The 20,427-nt window shown below is 39.2% G+C and overlaps 1 protein-coding gene across 10 annotated transcripts in view; it reads right to left on the bottom strand.

Moving 5' to 3' along the window:
* The window catches only part of PHACTR2 (phosphatase and actin regulator 2), a 214,523-nt gene that overhangs the window by 19,305 nt on the left and 174,791 nt on the right, over positions 1 to 20,427 (bottom strand). For all 10 annotated transcript variants that reach the window (XM_061130307.1, XM_061130302.1, XM_061130309.1 and 7 more), the window contains 3 exons: positions 15,932 to 15,987; positions 10,629 to 10,690; positions 7,674 to 7,811 (listed from right to left, as the gene is read on the bottom strand). In XM_061130307.1, the coding sequence (XP_060986290.1) occupies positions 7,674 to 7,811; positions 10,629 to 10,690; positions 15,932 to 15,987 (256 nt within the window). The remainder of the gene's footprint in view (positions 1 to 7,673; positions 7,812 to 10,628; positions 10,691 to 15,931; positions 15,988 to 20,427) is intronic.

Here is a 20,427-nt window from a genome sequence, read left to right as displayed (position 1 = left end):
ACCCCACTCACTGCAACTAAAGAAAGGCTGAGCGCAACAACAAAAACCCAACACAACCAAAAAAGAAACAGGTATGAAAACGAGCAAAGACTCTCTACTCATCACCAATTAACATCTATCAAAAAGCTTTCCTTCATCTACTCAAGTGTCCACTGATAGATGAATGGATAAAGAAGATGTGGTATATGCACATACACGCGCGCGCGCACACACACACACACACACACACACACACACACACAATGGAGTATTACTCAGCCATAAAAATAATGAAATCTTGCCATTTGCAACAACATGGATAGACCTAGAGGGTACTATGTTAAGTGAACTAAGTCAGAGAAAAATAAATACCATATGATTTAATTTATATGTGGAATCTAAAAAAACAAATGAACAAACACAACAAACCAGAAACAGATGCATAGATACAAAGAATAAACTGGTGGTTGCCAGGGGTGAGAGAGGTAGGGAGAAGGATGAGGAAAATAGGAGAGAGAGATTAAGAGGTACCAACTTTCAGTTATAAAATAAATGAGTCATAGGGATGTAATGTATACCACAGGGATAGAGTCAATAATATTGTGACGACTCTGCATGGTGACAGATAGGCCCTTACTTCAAGTCTCACACTCTTTCTAATAAAATGAACTTCAGGGCCTATGTCATCCACATAATTGTCTCAGATTTCTATGCTGTGTGTGTTGGTTGTAATTAGAAATGATGAGTCAATTATAGGCAATGAATATGATGTGAAATTACAGGGGCTGGTTGTTTGAAAATATACCTCAGGAGGATGTGACTCTAGGCAGTTAAAGGAGTGCAATATTCATTTTAAAAATCTACCGAACAAAGACCACAGCTTTATTCCATAAGTTACTTCCTCTTACCATTTAAAGAGAAAGTCTCCCGAAAGAGTTTTGAAAGGGAAAAAAAAGTAATTAAATGCCCTTTATGTCAGGGAAATACACGGACAATAAATCCTTTCTATACAAATAAGACCAGAATTGAAGTCTAATAACTATTCATGTAAGTGTAAATGAGACTGATATTTTTTTGAGTTGTTTTTGTGTGTGTGTTTTTGTCTGTTTTTGGCCTCACCCTGCAGCATGTGGGATCTTAATTCCCTGACCAGGGATTGAACTCGTGCCCCCTGCATTGAAAGCATGGAGTCTCAACCATGGGACCACCAGGAAAGTCCTGGGGCTGATAGTTTTTTGAAAGATAATGCGACAGGAAGAGGTAGGCAGAGTTAGTGGGACTGGAGCCTGAATGGTGCTGAGTTCTATCAACCACAGGAAGTCATTCAGCCCAAACTAGGTATTCCTAAGATTGAAACAAATCAAGCCCACAGAAGACAGTACTGGCATCAAGGAGTAATTTTTGGTACCATGAGATTTATAGAAAGGACAAAGAAAAATTAATAAAAAGACTTGAACTAGGTTAAAACTGACTTGTGATGATGGTAACAGAACATCTACGTATCACTCCCAGCCCACTCAAGGGTCAGCCTGGCCAGAGGTAACAGATGATTTGCTGAATACACAGACCTTGCTGCCTTCTCAAATAACATAATCTGTGAAGCCAGGATGAACTAGAACTCCCATCATTTTCATGCCTTTTATTTATTTCTTTGATAAAAATCTGATATTTAACATGGAGAGAATTTCTTGACTGCTCATCAAGATCAATGCCATGGGTAGGTAAGTATACTCAGCTGTCTGGGTAAGCACAAAGAAGCCAAAGAATATCTCTGTATGGAATTAAAATCTCAGTCTTTCCTAGGACCTGTTTAGATACTGTATCCCTGAAAGGGTGGTATGTTCTATTCATTCTTATGTTCCCAGCATCTAAGCTAATACTTAATATAATCCGTTCAGTTCAGTTCAGTTGCTCAGTCATGTCCGACTCTTTGCGACCCCATGAATCACAGCACGCCAGGCCTCCCTGCCCATCACCAACTCCCAGAGTTCACTCAAACTCATGTCCATCAAGTCAGTGATGCCATCCAGCCATCTCACCCTCTGTTGTCCCCTTCTCCTCCTGCCCCCAATCCCTCCCAGCATCAGGGTCTTTTCCAATGAGTCAACTCGTTGCATGAGGTGGCCAAAGTACTGGAGTTTCAGCTTCAGCATCAGTCCTTCCAATGACCATTAGGAGGTTTTTAATAAATGACTACTGGGTAACTTGTTGGACAAACCCGTGTATCATCTGAAAAATGCTGGATTCTCTTTCATTGGATAAATTTAGACTAGACTATAAACTGAGGCTTCAATGAGTAATGAAAATGTCACCAATGGGGAAAAAGCTTAAATTATCGAGCCTGACCATGACTGTAATACTGGTAAGAGTTACCATTTATTGATTGGGCATTGATTGGTTATTGACTAATTGACATTGATCCCTTTTCTTTACACTTGAAGTTCAAAGAAATTTTAAATGCAAAGTGGTATCTTAGTGGGGCTAAGAAAATAGCACTAACAAAAGAGAGAGAAAGGATGGCTTCTTTAGCCTGGCAGGAAGTTCAGTGTTTATTTTGAAAGCAAAGGTAGAAATATTTACTTTCAATAGTTTTTTTTTTCTTTAAATGGGATACATAGTTCAAAAGCAAAACTTTTTAATATGAAAGGTAAATATAAGTTTTTATTATCAATGAACTAAAACTATATTATTATAAATCTTATTATATATTATGAAATGTTTTAAGGTAAAAAGCAACAGAAATCCAGAAATGATTTTTATAATAATGATGATTAGCATACCTTTCCATTCTAAAATAAAATATATCCTAAGACTGTTGATACTTTTAGTATCTCTGGGCAATAAGTAACATTTCACTATACACATCTTTTAACATCAAGAGAAAATAAATGATCTTTTTCCAGTGTTAGGTTAAAAACAGTATTTTTAGAAACTCTTAAAAATATCATGCATTGATGTGCACTGCAATTGTTATTTCCTCACCTTGTATTTTTGAAAATTCTGATTTCTGCCAATGAACATGAGTCACCTGTGTGTATACAAAGTACTATATATTAAAAGCATTTTTATTTTATTTTTAAAAATTTTTGAAGTATAGTTGATTTACAATGTGTTATATAGCAAAAGAAGTATTTTAAATTGTCTTTTTTTCCTATTTTCTATCTTTAAAAAGTATACAACATTTTTTTCTATCCAAAAAGAAATTGTTCTTATTTTTCTTTAAGGAAGAAAAAAAAACCCTACAGTACAAATCCAGTTCTAAAAATGCAGTCATTGAGACCTTCAGAATCTCAGGGTTAAGGGGAGAGAAAATGCGAAAGGGAGAAAATGAGTCTCGTGTATGGGTAGAGAGGCCCCTGGCTTAGCTCTGCTGCTCAAGGTTTAATCGGCAGGGGAGACATGAATGTCATGTGCTTACAAGTTACTCATGAACAGACATTAAGCCTGCAGAAGAAAACTTGACCAAATACAGGTCCCCTGCAGCCTACAAGTTCAGCACAAAAATCTACTTTTGTTTCAATAACAAAATTTAAAAGAAAAGCCCTCTCTGTTATTATAGCTCGAGGTGGATAAACTTTACCTTCCAATAACAGACAAGGGTTAGGAAGGACTATTTCGAGCATATGGGAAAATGCAGTTCCCATAAGAGGGTGGTTAATCATTTAGACTCTCATTGTTTGTACACTTTGCACTTGCACGTGATTTCTACTCATTTACCTGGCCACCCTCTACCTGCCTTTCTGAAGTTCAATGTTTGAGTAACATAATAACTGGGAATGGTGGGAATGGCAAACTGTGTTTTCCAAAGATGGCAGCAATAATAATTCCAGCTCACACTTCTGCAATATGACCTTGCCACCATTCCCCCACTGAAAGGTAGAGCTAATTACCCTCCCCTTGAATCTGAGCTGACCTTATGACTTGCTTAGAACTAACAGAATGTTGGGAAAGCGAGGCTGGGTGCCTTCTAAAGCTGGGTGAGAAAAGTCCATGCAGCTTTTACCTGGTTCTCTCTGGGCAGGTGCTCTGGGACAAGCCGGCCACCATGTAAGAAATCTGACAACAACTCTGAGGCCACCCTGCTGAAAAAGCCACCTGTCGGTGGTTTGGTGGACAGCCCCAGCTGAGCCCAGGGCTTTGCCTAGCCTCTGAGACATCGTCAGATGGTAAAAAATCTGCCTGCAATGCAGGAGACCTGGGTTTGATCCCTGGGTCAGGAAGATCCCCTGGAGAAGGGAAAGGCTACCACTCCAATATTCTTGCCTGGAGAATTCCATGGACAGAGAAGCTTGGGGGGCTACAGTTCATGGGGTCCCAAAGAATCAGACACAACTGAGTTACTAACACTTTCTTTTCATTTTTCACCAAGACACCAGACATGTAAACAAGCCCCACTTCAGACCCTCCACAGAAGCCCATCTGTCAGCTGAGTAACAGTCAATGACCTGAATCCCTCTTGCCTAAAGGCAAGAGACCACATTAAGTAGTTTATAGGCAATTCTTGAAAACCCATAAACTTGACTAATTCCTTCAGGAAACATGGTAGTGATTGATGGTGGGCTTGACCCAGGGCCTGAGTATCACAGTCTCCTTCACGCCCCCGTGGCTGCCCTCAATCCGAGTGATTCCACCTGCCTGGGAAAGCCTCCTCTTTTGGTGCACCTTCCTCCACTTCGCTGACCATCCCACCCTCAAGGGTTTTCTCCTCACCTTTTTTTGCATAAGCAGTGACTTGCTGCTCCATTGATTATGCGCCACTCTATCACTTACTGACTTTTTCTCCCAGAGGCAACCTTTCCCTTTCCTTTGGCTCCTTTCTCATGGCATAAAAGATTGCTCGGGTATTTCCCACAGGTTAGGTAAAAAATCATTCTCTTGATATTCTTATTTTCCAAATCTACTCACTCAAGTCTTGCAGCGTCCACAATCAGTCTCCCTTATAAGTGACCACCTTATACCTCTTCTTCACAGCAAGACTCTTGGACTGTTTTATTCTCAGGGTTCCCACTATAGTCAGGCTTCCACCTGTCAGTCTGTTAAAATGCCTCCTCTCACTACGTAACCAACCACTTGTGAGCTGACACTCCCCTCCCCAGGCTGCTGGGCTAACTCTTCTCTTTCCCCACCTCAGACACATTTCATTTCAGTGTTTTTTAATGGCTCTTCATGTTGGCTTCAGTTCAGTTCAGTCGCTCATTCGTGTCCAACTCTTTGCAACCCCATGGACTGCAGCACACCAGGCGTCCCTGTCCATCACCAACTCGCGAAGCTTGCTCAAACTCATGTCCATTGAGTTGGTGATGCCATCCAACTGTCTCATCCTCTGTCGTCCCCTTCTCCTCCTGCCATCAATCTTTCCCAGCACCAGAGTCTTTCCCAATGAGTCAGTTCTTTGAATCAGGTGGCCAAAGTACTGGAGTTTCAGCTTCAGCATCAGTCCTTCCAATGAGGGACTGATTGGCTTTCTTGGGCGCTATTCCCAGCCTCCAGAATTCCCTTTTCATTCTTCCTTTGTAACCTTACTCCTTCCTAGTTTTCACTTCTTATGAGCTAAGAATTACTGACTCTATATCTTCAATATGAGCCTGACACATACTAGATGCTTTACAGAATGAATTCAATTAAATGGTGTCAGCATAGAGTGTAACTAAATGCCTAGTTCTAATATTAAGACTGTGTATGGCATGAGTTTATTTGATACCAAATTTTGTTCAGAGACAAAAATTAGAAACCATTATTTGGGAGATCAGGAAAACTGTAAAATGAAAAATGTAAAAACAAACAACTGATTGGCAAAATTCTTTAACTATGTAACCATAATACTCATAAAACTGTCTTTCTTCATGATGGAACCCTCTATATATTGCAGTTTTTCTGAACTGTGAGGCATGAAAGAGATTGAGGGTTGGTAACCCATGACACACGGGCCAAATGTGGTCCACCATCTGCTTTTTTTTAAAGTTTTTAATTGAAGGATAATTGCTTTACAGGGTTTTGTGGCTTTCTGTTATACATCAAGGAGAATCAGCCATAGATACACCCATGTCCCCTTCCTCCTGGACCTCCCACCCATCTCCCTCCCCATCTCAACCTTCAGCCTGTCACAGAGCCCCTGTTTGAGTTCCTTGAGTCATATAGCAAATTGCCATTAGTTATCTATTTTACATATGGTATTGTAAATTTCTATGTTACTCTCTCCATGAATCTCCCCTTCTCCCTCCTCTCCTCCCACCATGTCCATAGATCTGTTCCCTATGTCAGTTTCTCCACTGCTGCCCTGAAAATAAATTCATCAGTGCCTTCTCTTCAGATTTCATATGTATGTGTCAGAATACGATATTCATATTTCTCTTTCTGACTTACTTCACTCTATATAATAGGCTCTAGTTTCATCCACCTCATTAGAACAGATTCAAAGGAGTTCCTTTTTATGGCTGAGTAGTATTCCAATATCTATATGTACCACAGCTTCTTTATCCATTCATCTGTTGATGGACATCTAGGTTACTTCCATGTTCTAGCTATTGTAAATAGTGCTGCAATGAACACTGGAGTTCATGTGTCTTTTTCAGTTTTGATTTACTCAGGGTATATGCCTAGGAGTGGGATTGCTGGGTCATATGGTGGTTTTATTCCTAGCTTTTTAAGGAGTCTCCATACCGTCTTCCACAGTGACTGTATCAGTTTACATTCCCATCAGCAATGCAAGAGTGTTCCCTTTTCTCCATACCCTCTCCAGCATTTATTGTTTGTAGACTTTGTGATGATGGCCATTCTGACTGGTGTGAAGTGGTATCTCATTGTAGTTTTGATTTGCATTTCTCTAATAATGCATGATGCTGAGCATCTTCTCATGTGCTTGTTAACCATCTGTATGTTCTTCAGGTCCCTTTCCCACTTTTTGATTAGGTTGTTTGCTTTTCTGGTATTGAATTGTATGAGCTGCTTGTATATTTTGGAAATTAATTCTTTATCAGTTGTTTCCTTTGCTATTATTTTCTCCCATTCTGAAGGCTGTCTTTTCACCTTGTTTGTAGTTTCCTTTGCTGTGCAAAAGCTTTTAAGTTTAATTAGGCCCCACTTGTTTATTTTTGTTTTTATTTCCATTACTCTAGGAGGTGGGTCATAGAAGATCTTGCTTTGATTTATGTCACCGAGTGTTCTGTCTCATCATCTGTTTTTATAAAGCTTTATTGGACCACATATAGATCCACTCATTTACATATTGTCTATGGCTGCTTCCCTGCTACAAAGGCAGAGTTGAGCCATTGTAATAAAGACTGGATGGCCCACAAAGCCTAAAATATTGACTTGCTGAACATTTATAGAAAATGTGTGCCAGCCTTGATACACATCAATACCTTTTCCAAGAATAACTTGTATATTTTCTAAGAGTAAAGATAAATAATGGTTGTGGGAAAGCACTCTCCCGCCCCAATTCAGATTTGTTTGCATGTAGGTTACCTGGTAACTAAGAACAAGTTTTTTTTCTGAAACTCAGTTGAAAGAACTATGTGGATATTAAATGTATCACTTAAGTGGCTTATATAATCAAAGGCAGAAAAGTATTAGGATATTTGGTAATACTTAATCTCTAAAATGACTAAGTAGAGGGTAAGTAGGTACTGGCAATTTCAGAAAAGCAATAAAATCATAAATAAATAAAATCATGGCTCATGCCACTGAAGTCTTGCCTTGTCTGCAGGTGTTAACCTGGCCCAGGGCTTGTCTGCCCGGCGATCATAGTCGGGTGAATCGGTCACTTCCACATACTCGTTAAACCGCAGGATCCTTCGAGCTTGCAGCTCTGCCACTGTGGGTCTCAGGCTGAGCTGCAGGAGTATAAAGAAAAAAGGATAGTTCAATAAACCATTTACAGCCTCATGGTGGCATGTTTTTCTATAGAGAACTTCAAAGTTATAAGGTCACTTTCAGATATCAAAAAAAAAAAAAAAGAGAGCAGCATCTTGGGAGTTTCTAATGAGAACTAGAAAGCAGTGTGCCCTAATTTTGAGGCTATAAAAATCATCCTTGTTAGATAGGTCACAGTCTTTGGCAACTGGCTGCATTACGCTATCTTCCCCACCTTGCCTGGCATCTCTGACATGGGGAACAGGAAGCAGTACAGACACAATAGTAATCCAGATATGGAATGGCTGGCTTAAAGATTGAATTATCAAGACAGAAGCCCTACAAATTGTAGAAATGAGAATAAAAATCTCTGTTCCTTCTACATTATACCTGCATATTCACAGATGCACAAAGTTATAACAAAGAAATAGTCCAGTGAAGGGTGAGCCTACAACAGTCTTCTGTGACAGTCTAAGGACCCAGACCAAGATTTGACATTTACCTTTGGCGCCAGAATAACTGACGTGCAGGAATGAGGATGGGGGACTTGCTGGAAAACTGCACTTTAGGGAGGTCACAACTGCTTAAAACCAGCTGCAACCTTTAGGACGCTTCCAGTTAGGTGGATTCTGTCTGTGGTCTTTGTGAAATTCAAATTTACAGTTTTATTTAATCTACCATACCCTGCGTGCATTTGGTTTCCTCTCTTGGACCCTTCTCAAGCCCAAGAATAAGACAGAAATGGTTCTTAAGAGACTAAAGAAATTTAGCCCCTGGTTGACAGGTATCATCCACTCCCAATATAAAGATTCATGATTTTGCAAGCTTTCTCAGGTGGGAGGTGTCACAGTATTGTCAGTTAGGTAGACTCAGTCCTCTGTTTTTTAGAAAAGGTCCATTTTCACCCTCTCTCTCTATATATATATATACAGCCAGACTATCTATGATCTAAGTGGACCTCTTTGGAAGCATTCCTTATTTGCATGGGCTCAAGTTTTGGAAAAATTAAGCACGCTCACCAAAAAAGGGATGCTTTTGTAGTCAAAAATATTCCCTTTCCTCAGCTTCCTCTTGAGTAAAACCAGAGGCTAAACTGTCAGTGCACTAACATTCAAGGCATTCAGGGATTCTTAGACAGTCTGGGTCTACACACTGAGCCCGCCTGACCTGGGATATGGCAACGTGGCTTCTTCTATATTCATAAAGCCCTGGTAGGTGATGGACAAAGGAAGGAACAATCTAAGTGGTTTTGTTATCGTCTCAGTTACTGTCCTATATATATATATTGCTAGCTTTTTACTGCCTTTCCAGGGTGGATACGGTTAAGGAAGTAGAGAAACCCTTGCCTCTGGCGACTTCCCAAAAGGCAAGTAACCAACGGCCACACAGGTCAGAAGTTCTCCATCCGGTCCCGTCCCTCAGGGCTGTATCAGTCCCAGGGTGGCCATTAGGTCTCTGGAATGTTTCACACCTGTAGGAGGGAGCTCTGGGCAGTACAGGCAATTGGGGGTAGGGCAGCTCTGTTGTCTCCTGGAAGCCCCCAAACGGACTGAGAAAAGATCGTATGTATGACAGGCGTGGACTGAGCAAGGGGGAGGGGTCACTGCTTATCCGCAGTTGGTAACGTGCGCGCTAAGCTGCCTTAGTCGTGTCCGACTCTTTGAGACCCTATGGACTGTAGCCCTTCAGGCTCCTCTGTCCATGGAATTCTCCAGGCAAGAACACTGGAGTGGGTTGCCATGCCTTCCCTCCGAGGGAGCTGGTAACTTAATGGCCATGAATTGCTAGAAGAGCCATCTCAAGAATGGCTTACAGCATCTTTCTCAGCTTGGTTATTATTTGATATTTAGGCTCTTTGAGGAAAAAAAGAGATGAATTAAGGATCTTTTCCCCCAAAACTCAAAATCAAAACCTCTCGAAATAGTCTCCACCCTTCCAATGGGAATGGAGTGCTTCTTCTACCTGCCTACAAATGCTTTTGCTATGAACTCCACAGCCAGCCCAGATTAAATGTGGGTCAGGTCACACACTTTGCTGCAGATATAATATTTTACTCTTCCTGCCTTATTCAGGTGTGAAAGGTTTATCTGAAGAATGTCTGAACAAGGTGCTTATAATGAAATGAAACCTATGATAGTGCTTAATTTTTCTGAAGACTACTACTATTTTAATACTTAAAGAAAAAAAGCTATGGTCTTAGTATCAGATTTTTATTTTCATAAATGAGTAGAAACAACTGTCTGAGTTTTGGAGCAAAACTATTTGCCAACTTGGGTAGCACTGCAGCAGGCAAGCTGGATGGTTAAGTTCACTTTATAAATTATTCACTCAGCTCAGAATCTTCAATAATAACCAAATATTTATCCAGTATTTCAAAGACCACGTGGAAAGTGTGAGCATTTTTTAAAACTATAGACTGAAATGTTAATAACGGCTATCTGTGAATGGGAGATATTTGCATGATTTTCCACTCTTTTCTGTTTCTTATGGTGTTTAAATTTTTTCATACAGATTATGCTATTTTCATAATTGGCAAATGTAATTTAGAACTTTTGCTTGTCAACTTTTCAAAATTAGCATAATATGCAATTATTAGTTATAAACATAATTCACATTGTAAGCATTACATTTATTTTAATGTCAGTGATTAGTTAGCAGACTAATATGAATGTTTATGGTTAGTAAGTTAATAGGAATATTCCTAAATATCAGATTTACATGTAGAGCACTGATCTACATTTTTAAAATGAAGTATATCTCAAAATACACATGTTCATTAACAGTCACAGTTTCATTACCTTTCTGCTGAGTCTGCGTTTAAGTTCCATTTTTGCTTCTTGCTCCTCTTCTTCATTCTTTTCTGTTTATTAATTGGGTGGGAGAGGGAAGGAAAGGCATGAAGATTTAGTTACTCTAAAAGATAATATAATCAGAAAAGTAGATCAGGCCAGTTATTTGACTTCACATTGATCAAAAATTCCACCAACATCTTTAAAAAGCTGTTCAAGATTCTGCAGAAAGATTGATCATTAATTTATAGATATATTTTTTTTTCCTTATAGCATTGGTTTATTTACTAACAGTAAACCTTTTTGCTTCTTGATTTCTTGTTTTATTCTGAAAAAACCCCAATAATGCCCATACTCTGGTGAAATTTTTCCTTATAGCATTGGTTTATTTACTAACAGTAAACCTTTTTGCTTCTTGATTTCTTGTTTTATTCTGAAAAAACCCCAATAATGCCCATACTCTGGTGAAAGCCTCTCACTGCGGATCATCTCATAGGCTTATAAGAACAATCTATCTGAATTCAGATAAAAATTTATTACTGGATCTGGCCTTCATGTGAAAATCTGAATCACATCAAAAGAATAAATTAAAACCATCTGATGCATGTCTGAGTTGCTGATTTCCATTCAAATCCAAGCAAAATACTTGATTTTTTTGCTTTGATTTCCATAGAAGCAGAATGTAATCATTTCTTTGGATTTTGCTTTCAAACCAGAATGTTCTGAATGGGGTTATGGTGTTCGGTTGATGTGGATGATTTATTTTCTTGTGACTCTAACTTTCCAAAGTCTTCTCTTTATCCAGTGCTTCACCAAGTAGTACAATTTAATGGCCAACTCAAATGAATGCTGTCCAACAGATGGGATTAAGAAAAAAATGTCCAGAACTTTAAAAGAAATAAACACTGCTCAGGATTTAATACTTGCTACTTGATGAACTTCTCTTGGTTGCTTCCTGAAGCTCATTATTTGTTTGGTAAGTGAGCACAGATTTTCGGATACCAATGTTTATGAAAGATTATCTTTTAGAAAGTGCCATAATGAATTTTACTGAAGGAAAGTCACACTTAGTATAAAGGCTCAACCAAAGAACTGAAAAAGTCTCCTCTACAATTTTAAAAATTCAAATAGACTTCTTACTGTTAAGACTGTTTTTACTGTGAATATAATATCAGTATTCAATATTTGCAACATGTGTATTTGCTTGCTGAGCATGCTAAACTCTCTATTAATTTTCCTTATCTGGACAGGGAAAAGTTTTGACATTCTTCTGAAATACTAGTTTTAATTCATAAGAAAGAGGACAATCTGTCTGGTTATTTAGACAGAGAGGACATAAACTGAAATCACCTTGTAAGACAAGAAATGACTAGTTAGTATGTTTTCATTAAGTGTCTGTGAGAGCCAAATAAAATTTGATTATAATTCAGATTTTTTCTGAAAATACTGTAGGTTTTTCTAATTGTTTCACAAAATATATATCCTTTGATATCCTTAAAATACATTCTTAGAGTCAAATACTTTATATGAGTTGGATAAGGCATGTGGGTTGTAAACTACTTGTAAGACAAACACCAAACTCGTGGTTGATGTGATTCAAATGAGGGCTTTACAAGGTTAGGCATTTGATGATTTTAAGAAAAAAAATCATTAAAACCTTTTCAGTCATTCTTTCTACACAATGATTATGCTACAATTTTCAAAAGTACTTTTCAGAGACAAAATACTGGATATCTAATATGACTCAAAGCTAACAAATGCCCCAATTTTCATGAAATATATAAAATTTCATTTCCTTGAAGAGACTATTACCTAATTTTGTCCTATGAAGCACACTGCACGTCTAGGTGTCAGCCAGTGATATTTTTTTAAAAAGAAGGGCCAACTGTAGTTAATTAAATACACAGGACTTTATATACCAATTGAGAATTCCTTTCTAACATCAGGAACTGACTTCCTTACATTTCCCATTTTTGAAATTATGTTTCTAAATAAATTAGAGGGAGAGGGTGAGATGTGGAAGAAGGCTAATGTGACTCTTCCCCTGAATGTGTTAAATAGCCATTGTTAAATCTTTTACTAAGAGTCAAAATTAAACCTTAAACTCAGTTTGAAAAAATTCACCAAGTTTCTAGAAATTAAAAAAAAAACTGGGAGGGGGGATTGGGATGGGGAATACATGTAAATCCATGGCTCATTCATGTCAATGTATGACAAAAACCACTACAATACTGTAAAGTAATTAGCCTCCTACTAATAAAAATAAATGGAAAAAAAATTATTAGAGGGTTCATTATAAAGTAGGATGTAAACCTGTCATTTTAAACAGACTGGAAGAATGCTCATGAAGGAAGCTGCTGGCTCACTGACAAATCTTGCCCTCAGTAGCTCATCAGAGTAGAAAGGGGCAGATGTCAGAACAGCCACAAAAAGCGCGTGACATAAACACACCAACAATACACGCAACTGAACAGCAGTGTGCACTGCAGGAAACCAGCCCTCCAAGCGCTGCCCAGAACCTCATACGGATGAGCTGAAAGGAGAAACAGAAAAGCAGCACAGTACCAGCAACTGGAGTGTGAGCATACTCTTCACCAACTCAGACAAGATGGGTTCAAAAAGAGCTAAACATTCTTTCGTGAGATTGTTTTCACTTTGTGCAGTTTTACATGTTTCTATATGGGTTTTGTTAACAAAGGAGAATGCAGTAATAAACCTACTTTGAAATACATCCAAAAACAAAATGACTCCAGAGATGGACAGATGTGTGACAAAGTAAGATGTTAATGGTAGAATATGGATAGTAGATACACGGATATTACTGTAAAATTGTTTCAACTTTTCTGTATGCTTAAAAAATTTCATAACAAAATGCCGGGGAAAAACACATGTAGAATTCAATGACTTAACACATGTTTTTTCTATGGAAGATTTAGCTGGAATTATAGTCATAACTAAATAGTATAAGAAGATCTGAATATTTTATCCCTACCCTGTCCAAGGTGTCCCATGAACATCTCTTTTCCTGATAAGCAAAAGGTGACCTTTTAAGCACCATAAGTTGCTTTCTATTTTAACAATATTAAGAAACTAGTACTAAAATCTAACTTAAATATACGTATATTAAAAAAAACCCTAGATGCACTAAAATAAGAAAGAGATCAAGTTAGGTGTGATACTGGGCATGATACTAAGAAATAAAATTTGTCCTGTGGTCTCCGATTAAAGCCATCAGTGTTGTGTGCCATTTGATTCATGTTTATGAAACTAGTGACAGGCTTGGATTTGAGAACTGTTGAATGTTTTATGCTGTGAATTAATTTCCTAATCTGTCAAGAAAGGATGACCCAGTTGAGTATGACCCACCACACACACACTTCTTCTTCAAATAGACAGTCATATTTCTTTTGAACAAAAAGCTGTAGATGAAACAAACAAGAGTAATCTTCATGGAAGAACATAAACATGACCTGACTGATGAGTAAAAAGTTAAGTCAAGGAAAGTAGAGGGGGAAAGAGAATGGGAAAATGAAGCCATCCGGTTCCCTGGGACTGATCAGAAGAATGTTCTGGGCGACCTTTTCTGCTTCCCTTGGCCATACAATATTGTGTCAGGAGATCATAAGCCATTTATCAGCCTCTATAGACTGGAAACGTGTCTTTTGTTTCCAGAATAAGCATGCATAGACAAACTAAGAAGGAAGTTAAAAAAAACGGGCTGGAGTCAAATCTGAAGTTGACTTTGGCGTTTCACTCTTTCCTGAACCTCCAGGAAAATGGAGTATAAACGCCAAGACAGCACTTAAGATCAATGTGTGATAAATTTCTAGATCTATGAAACAGTTCCTCAAATAACCAAACACCAGTGTGGTTTGGCACAGTCTGTCTCCCAGGAGCAGGAAAGAATTACCCAGAATTCACTCTTTCTTTTTTCCTAGGTATTGCATCAGGCAGCCAATAAGACACACTCTGTGTTTTGGGAGCTTATGGACTATATTTGAGCTTATCTACAATTTAATTCAATCAATATTTCCCAGGAACCTATTATCAAAAGCCATAAGTCTTTTTGGTTTAGGTTTGTTGTCAAAATTAGTCCTTGCTTTCATTCTTCTTGCTCAGAAAGCTAAACACAATTTTTTTTTTTCTTATCTAGCCGTGACTTTTTCCATCTCCAAACTGGCTCCTCTACACACTGATGGTCACTTAAGTCCTTGGGTTCCATTTCAGTTATGCTCACAGCCAGAAAGAAACCTTCCCAAGGAAAGAACCCCATAGACAGTCTTCATAGTTGGGTTTTCTTAGCAAAAGCAACTGTAGAATACATACACTGTTAAAAAATCTTTCTTTTCCTTTGGGAAAGAAAACAACTCATTTGAAGAATGGGGATCATCCAGACAGGCCAACTTGACTCTAAAAGCCTGGTTGAAAAAGATTTCCCACACACTGGCGACTCATTACTATTACAGTACTCTCTGGAGTTCTGCCCAGCCCTACTCTTTGATATTTCATACAATAAAAAGATCTTTTGAAACTGGGCTAATAATATATAAAACTACAGCTAGGCTCAATTTAAAAATATCCATTACTTAACTCACTGTGGTTAGTAACCACATCGATCCACTACAGCAGGACAAGCTGCTTCTATTTGTTTTATAGCTTCAACATATGAACTCCAGTAACGTAAATATGACCAGACTGATGAGTAAAAAGTGAAGTCAAACAAAATAAAGGGGGAAAGAGAATGGGAAAATGAAGTAGGAAAATGAATGGAGAACTCCTTAGGAGCTGAGAAATTATAAATAACTCAGGAGGGAAGTAAGTGTTATCATAACAAAGGAAAATGAAATGGATTGAAAAATTCCTTTTCCCAAAATTCTGTGTTAAATGGAGTCATTTGTTAAACCTGGCAACAAACTGTATTATTAATAATATAGGAACGTTTGATTTATTTCCTTGTGGATTCTTAGGCCTTTTCTTTGACATTTAGTTGCAAGCACACTAAAGCGTTTTCTTCTATTTAGTATCTGGGTGAAAGAATACGTGGAATATATTTCATGCTTTTTAAAAACAAATGTCACAACCACAATTGCTGTGGGGGATATCAGGCTTTAAGCCATAAAATTAAATTCAAACTTCAAGAAATTATTTTTAAAATGACAAATAAATAATTGTATTAAAATGTGATCTAAATGGGTCATTTCAATCATTTGTGAATAAATGTAGTAAGGTTCCCTGTTGATAAATGGATCGTCTCTAGAGGGAGCTTGTTCATGGTTACACAAGGAATTCACTGTGTAGTACATGATACTCACGCTTCAGGATATTTCTCTGTTCTAATTCTTCAGTGGTGGGCCTCTGGCTAAGTCTCCTGTGATGACAAAACATACAAGCCAGGTTACAAACAAGGTCCCCTTAGCAGGAGATGCAAAATAAAGCAATAAGCAAAGCTTCTTTATGTTTTGAGAAACAAAAATCCATTTTAAAACTATTTACTTGGTTGTGTCAGCTCTTAGTTGTGGCACATGGGATGTTAATTTAGTCATGGCGGATTTTTTTTTTTTTTTTTGCTGTGGCGTGCAGGCTTAGCTGCTCCACAGCATGTGGGATCTTAGTTCCCTGACCAAGGATTGAACAAGTCCCCTCACTGCAAGGCAGATTTTTTACCAGTGGATCACCAGAAACGTTACACAAAAATCCATTTTTAAGCCTACAAAATAAAAGCCCCCTTGCATTACTTTGGAGACTAGAGATTGTGGCTTAGACTGCTAACTACACATCCTCCCTTCTTTTGTCTAGAAGCAGAACTCCCAGAGTTTTAGCTAAACACACAACTATAAATTTCTGCCTCTCCAGTGGCAAGCTACAGTCATGTGACTGAGCTCTTGTGATTTGGGATGTGAGCAGAAGTGGTATTTGTAACGTCTGCTTTTTACCCTTAAAATGACTGGGAGTGTATTCCTTTCTCTCTCTTTCCTTCTTCCATAGGCCAGCACTTGAACATGGCCATGTGAGCCAGCTTGGATTATACAGATGAGGATATCATGGAGACGGAAGAGTAACAAGACGAAGGAACCCGGGAACCTGTGTGACTGCCAGGAGCTGTGTACCCCACTCACACTGGACAGCCCACCTCCTTCCACGCTGTGATGTGAAAAAGAAACAAACCCTGAAAGTGTCTTGCTTGGACCACGGCACGTTTTGGTCTCTGTTAAGGGGCTTCCTCGGTGGTTCAGATGGTAAAGAATCTGCCTACAGTGCAGGAGACTCAGGTTCGAGCCCTGGTCAGGAAGATGCCCTGGAGAAGGAAGTCGCTACCTACTCCAATGTTTTTGCCTGGGAAATCCCATGGACAGAGGAGCCTGGCAGGCTATGGTCCAAAGAGTCACAAAGAGTCAGACGTGACTGAGTAACTAACAGTTTCTTTCAGAGCAGCTTAGCCTGTACCCTAATTAACATACAGATCATTAGAATCTAAGAAAAGCCTGCTGCTCAAGAGTTCATATCAACTCATGACATGCACAATCTATATTGTACAGTGTTTTCAGGAAAATACTGCTTTGGGATCTCAAATAAATTTACAATACATATAAAGTTATCTTAGGCTACATAAGCCCTTCCCATCTGCCTTCGAGAAAAGCCAGGCTCAGTTGGGATTGGTACCTAACCATTTATACACAAGAGCTCAATGGCCTAATAACCCTTGGTCTTGGTCTTACTTACATTATTAATTTGTTGTTAATCACTGACAAAAACTTCCTCGGGATATAGACTGAATTTGTGCAAATTAAATTAGTATACATCAAAGGCAATCTTAATACAAGATGGTGTCAACTCTGTTTATGGCTGTATAGAAATGGTGTGAAGAATTAAAATCAATGATATTTTGAATAGCTCATTCAAAAGTTTAACATTTAATCTTCATTAGAGCTATCCTGAAATTCACTTAATATGTGAGCCCACAGAAAGCCCCAGTGAACATCTATGCCAGCCAAATTTTGTGCCGTTCATGTATCTTATATTACATATCTGTACTATATTATCCCCCAAAGACACTGTTCTTCTTTTGCTTATGGACTATCTTTATCTGCAATGCCCTTCTCTCCCTCTTCACCTACTGAAATCTCATAAATTATTAAAGGCTCCTGGGTCTTGATCCCTCTAGATTCTAAATAAATTCTAAATAAATTATGAAAGTGAAAAAGTAAAAGCTAGTCACACAGTCATGTCCGACTCTTTGTGATACGGCGGACTGTAGCCCGCCAGGCTCCTCTGTCCATGGAATTCTCCAGGCAAGAGTACCGGAGTGGGTTGCCATTTCCTTCTCCATGGGATCTTCCCAACCCATGGATTGAACCTGGGTTTCCTGCATTGCAGGCAGATTATTTACCTACTGAGTTACTAGGGAATCCCCCCCAAAAGTGAAAGTTGCTCCGTTGTGTCCGACTCTTTGCAATAGTCCATGGAATTCTCCAGGCCAGGATACTGGAATGGGCAGCCTTTCCCTTTTCCAGGGGATCTTCTCAACCCAGGGATTGAACCCAGGTCTCCCACATTACAGAGTCTTTACCAGCTGAGCCACAAGGGAAGCCCAAGAATACTGGAGTGGGTAGCCTATCCCTTCTCCAGGGGATCTTTCCAACCCAGGAATCGAACTGGGGTCTCCTGCATTGCATGTGGATTCTTTACCAACTGAGCTATGAGAGCAGCCCCACATAAATTATACATCTATTAAACATCTATTAAAGAACTTATCATTATTATAAAGATAATAATCACTGTGTACGGTGACAGCAGCCATGAAATCAGAAGACGATTGCTCCTTGGCAGGAAAGCTATGACAAAACCTAGGCAGTGTGTTGAAAGGCAGAGACATTACTCTGCCAGCAAAGGTCCATATAGTGAAGGTTTCAGTCTTCCCAGTGGTCATGTATGGTTGTGAGAGCTGGACCAAAAAGAAGGCAGAATGCCAAAGAATCGATGCCTTAGAACTGTGGTGCTGGAGAAGATCCTGCAAGTCCCTTGGGCCACAAGGAGATCAAACCAGTCAATCTTAAGGGAAATCAACCCTAAGTACTCTTTGGAAGAACTGATGCTGAAGCTGAAGCTACAGTATTTTGGTCGTCTGATGTGAACAGTCAACTCACTGGAAAAGTCCCTGATGCTGGGAAAGATTGAGGGCAGAAGGAAAAGAGGGTGTCAGAGTATGAGATGGCTGGATGGCAACACTGGCACAATGGGCATGAACTTGGGCAAACTTCAGGAGATGATGGGGTCAGGGAGGGCTGGTGTGCTGCAGTCCACGGGGCTGCAAAGAGTCGGACACGACTGGGCAAGTGAACAACATGGTTGTTTCATGGTGTCAGCTTCTCACAATGTTCTTCATCAGTCCCTGTCTTGGAGTGTTTGGGGTTTGTTTTAATTTGTTATTGCTATAAATACCCTTGAAATAAATATCTTCGTAAAATACAGTGGTTTTTTTTTTCCTCCCCCTGTTGGATTATTTCCTTCTTGTATAACCTTCCAGATAGTATTACCATGTAAAGAAATACTGCTTTAGAATGATTTTCTCATTTTAAGTTGCTCTTCAGAAACACTGAACTAGAGCAAGGTAGACATGTCTATTTTTTCATAAAGTTGCTGACATTGGGTTTAATGTTTAAAAGTGTTTTACCGATGTAAGGGATACATGATAATTTAAATTAATTAAAAATACTTAATTGTATTAAGTGCTCGCTAGGATCCATGGCTTCGGTGTACCGTCTATTTTACCAGCATGAGTGCTGGGCTTGGCCTCAATCTGTGGAACAGATAATGGCTTCTGGAACGTCCATGGCCAACCCTGCAGGTACACCACAGTCACAGAAATCTCCGACACCCAAGCCAGGGAGGACTTCTCTCCTACCTCCAAATCTTGTTCTGGTGGTTCAGACTGTTCCCTTCTCCCTAACTGATGCAACCTGTTTTTTAATGCAGCATGAGGGACGGTAGCAAAATAATACTTAAATAAAAGCTTATATCGATAATAAAAAGGAGAGCTTCAGCACTCACGTCTATTAAAACTGCCCGTTACGCATATACGTGGCATCTGGAAAAATAGTACAGATGAGTCTATTTCCAGGGCAGGAATAGAGATGCAGATGTAGAGAACAGACATGTGGACACAGGAGGAGAAGGGGAGGGTGGGACGAGTTGGGAGACCAGGATATATACACTAATATGTGTAAAATAGCTAGTGGGAATCTGCTCTATAGCACGGGGAGCTCAGATTGGTGCTGTGATGACCTAGAGGGGTGGGATGGGGGAAATGAAGTGGAAAGAAGGTCCAAGAGGGAGGGGATGTATGTATTCATAGGGCTGGTTCACTTTATTGTACAGCAGAAACCAACAGAACATTGCAAAGCAATTATAAAATAAATAAACTCCAATATAATACCTCCAATAAATAACTCCAATAAAAATAATAATTAAAAAAACCCCTGCCAATTACATGGGCTCCCAAAGACATAAGTGGCAAAGTAGACATCCTACAATGGCTAAAAGCAGGAAGTGCAGTCAGAGACCATTTATTTGGAGTAAAAAGTGGGAAGTTTTCATTTAGGGGCTATGGTTCCCCGACTTGGATGTAATTGGCCACTGACACTAACTAATGTTTCTATCGTCTCACAGCCCCCAGGGCAGAACCTTGCGGCAATCTCAGGAACGTTAGGGAGTCCGTGAATCAGACCAGGAGATGGGCAAACTATGGGTGGCAGGTCAAACGTGGCCTGTTGCCTGTTTTGGTGAAGAACGCTTTCTTGGAATGTAACCG

Source organism: Dama dama, chromosome 26 (genome assembly GCF_033118175.1).
Source record: "Dama dama isolate Ldn47 chromosome 26, ASM3311817v1, whole genome shotgun sequence".
NCBI lineage: Eukaryota > Metazoa > Chordata > Mammalia > Artiodactyla > Cervidae > Dama > Dama dama.
Note: the sequence above shows the minus strand (reverse complement) of the source record. Positions and strands in the feature narration are given on the sequence as shown.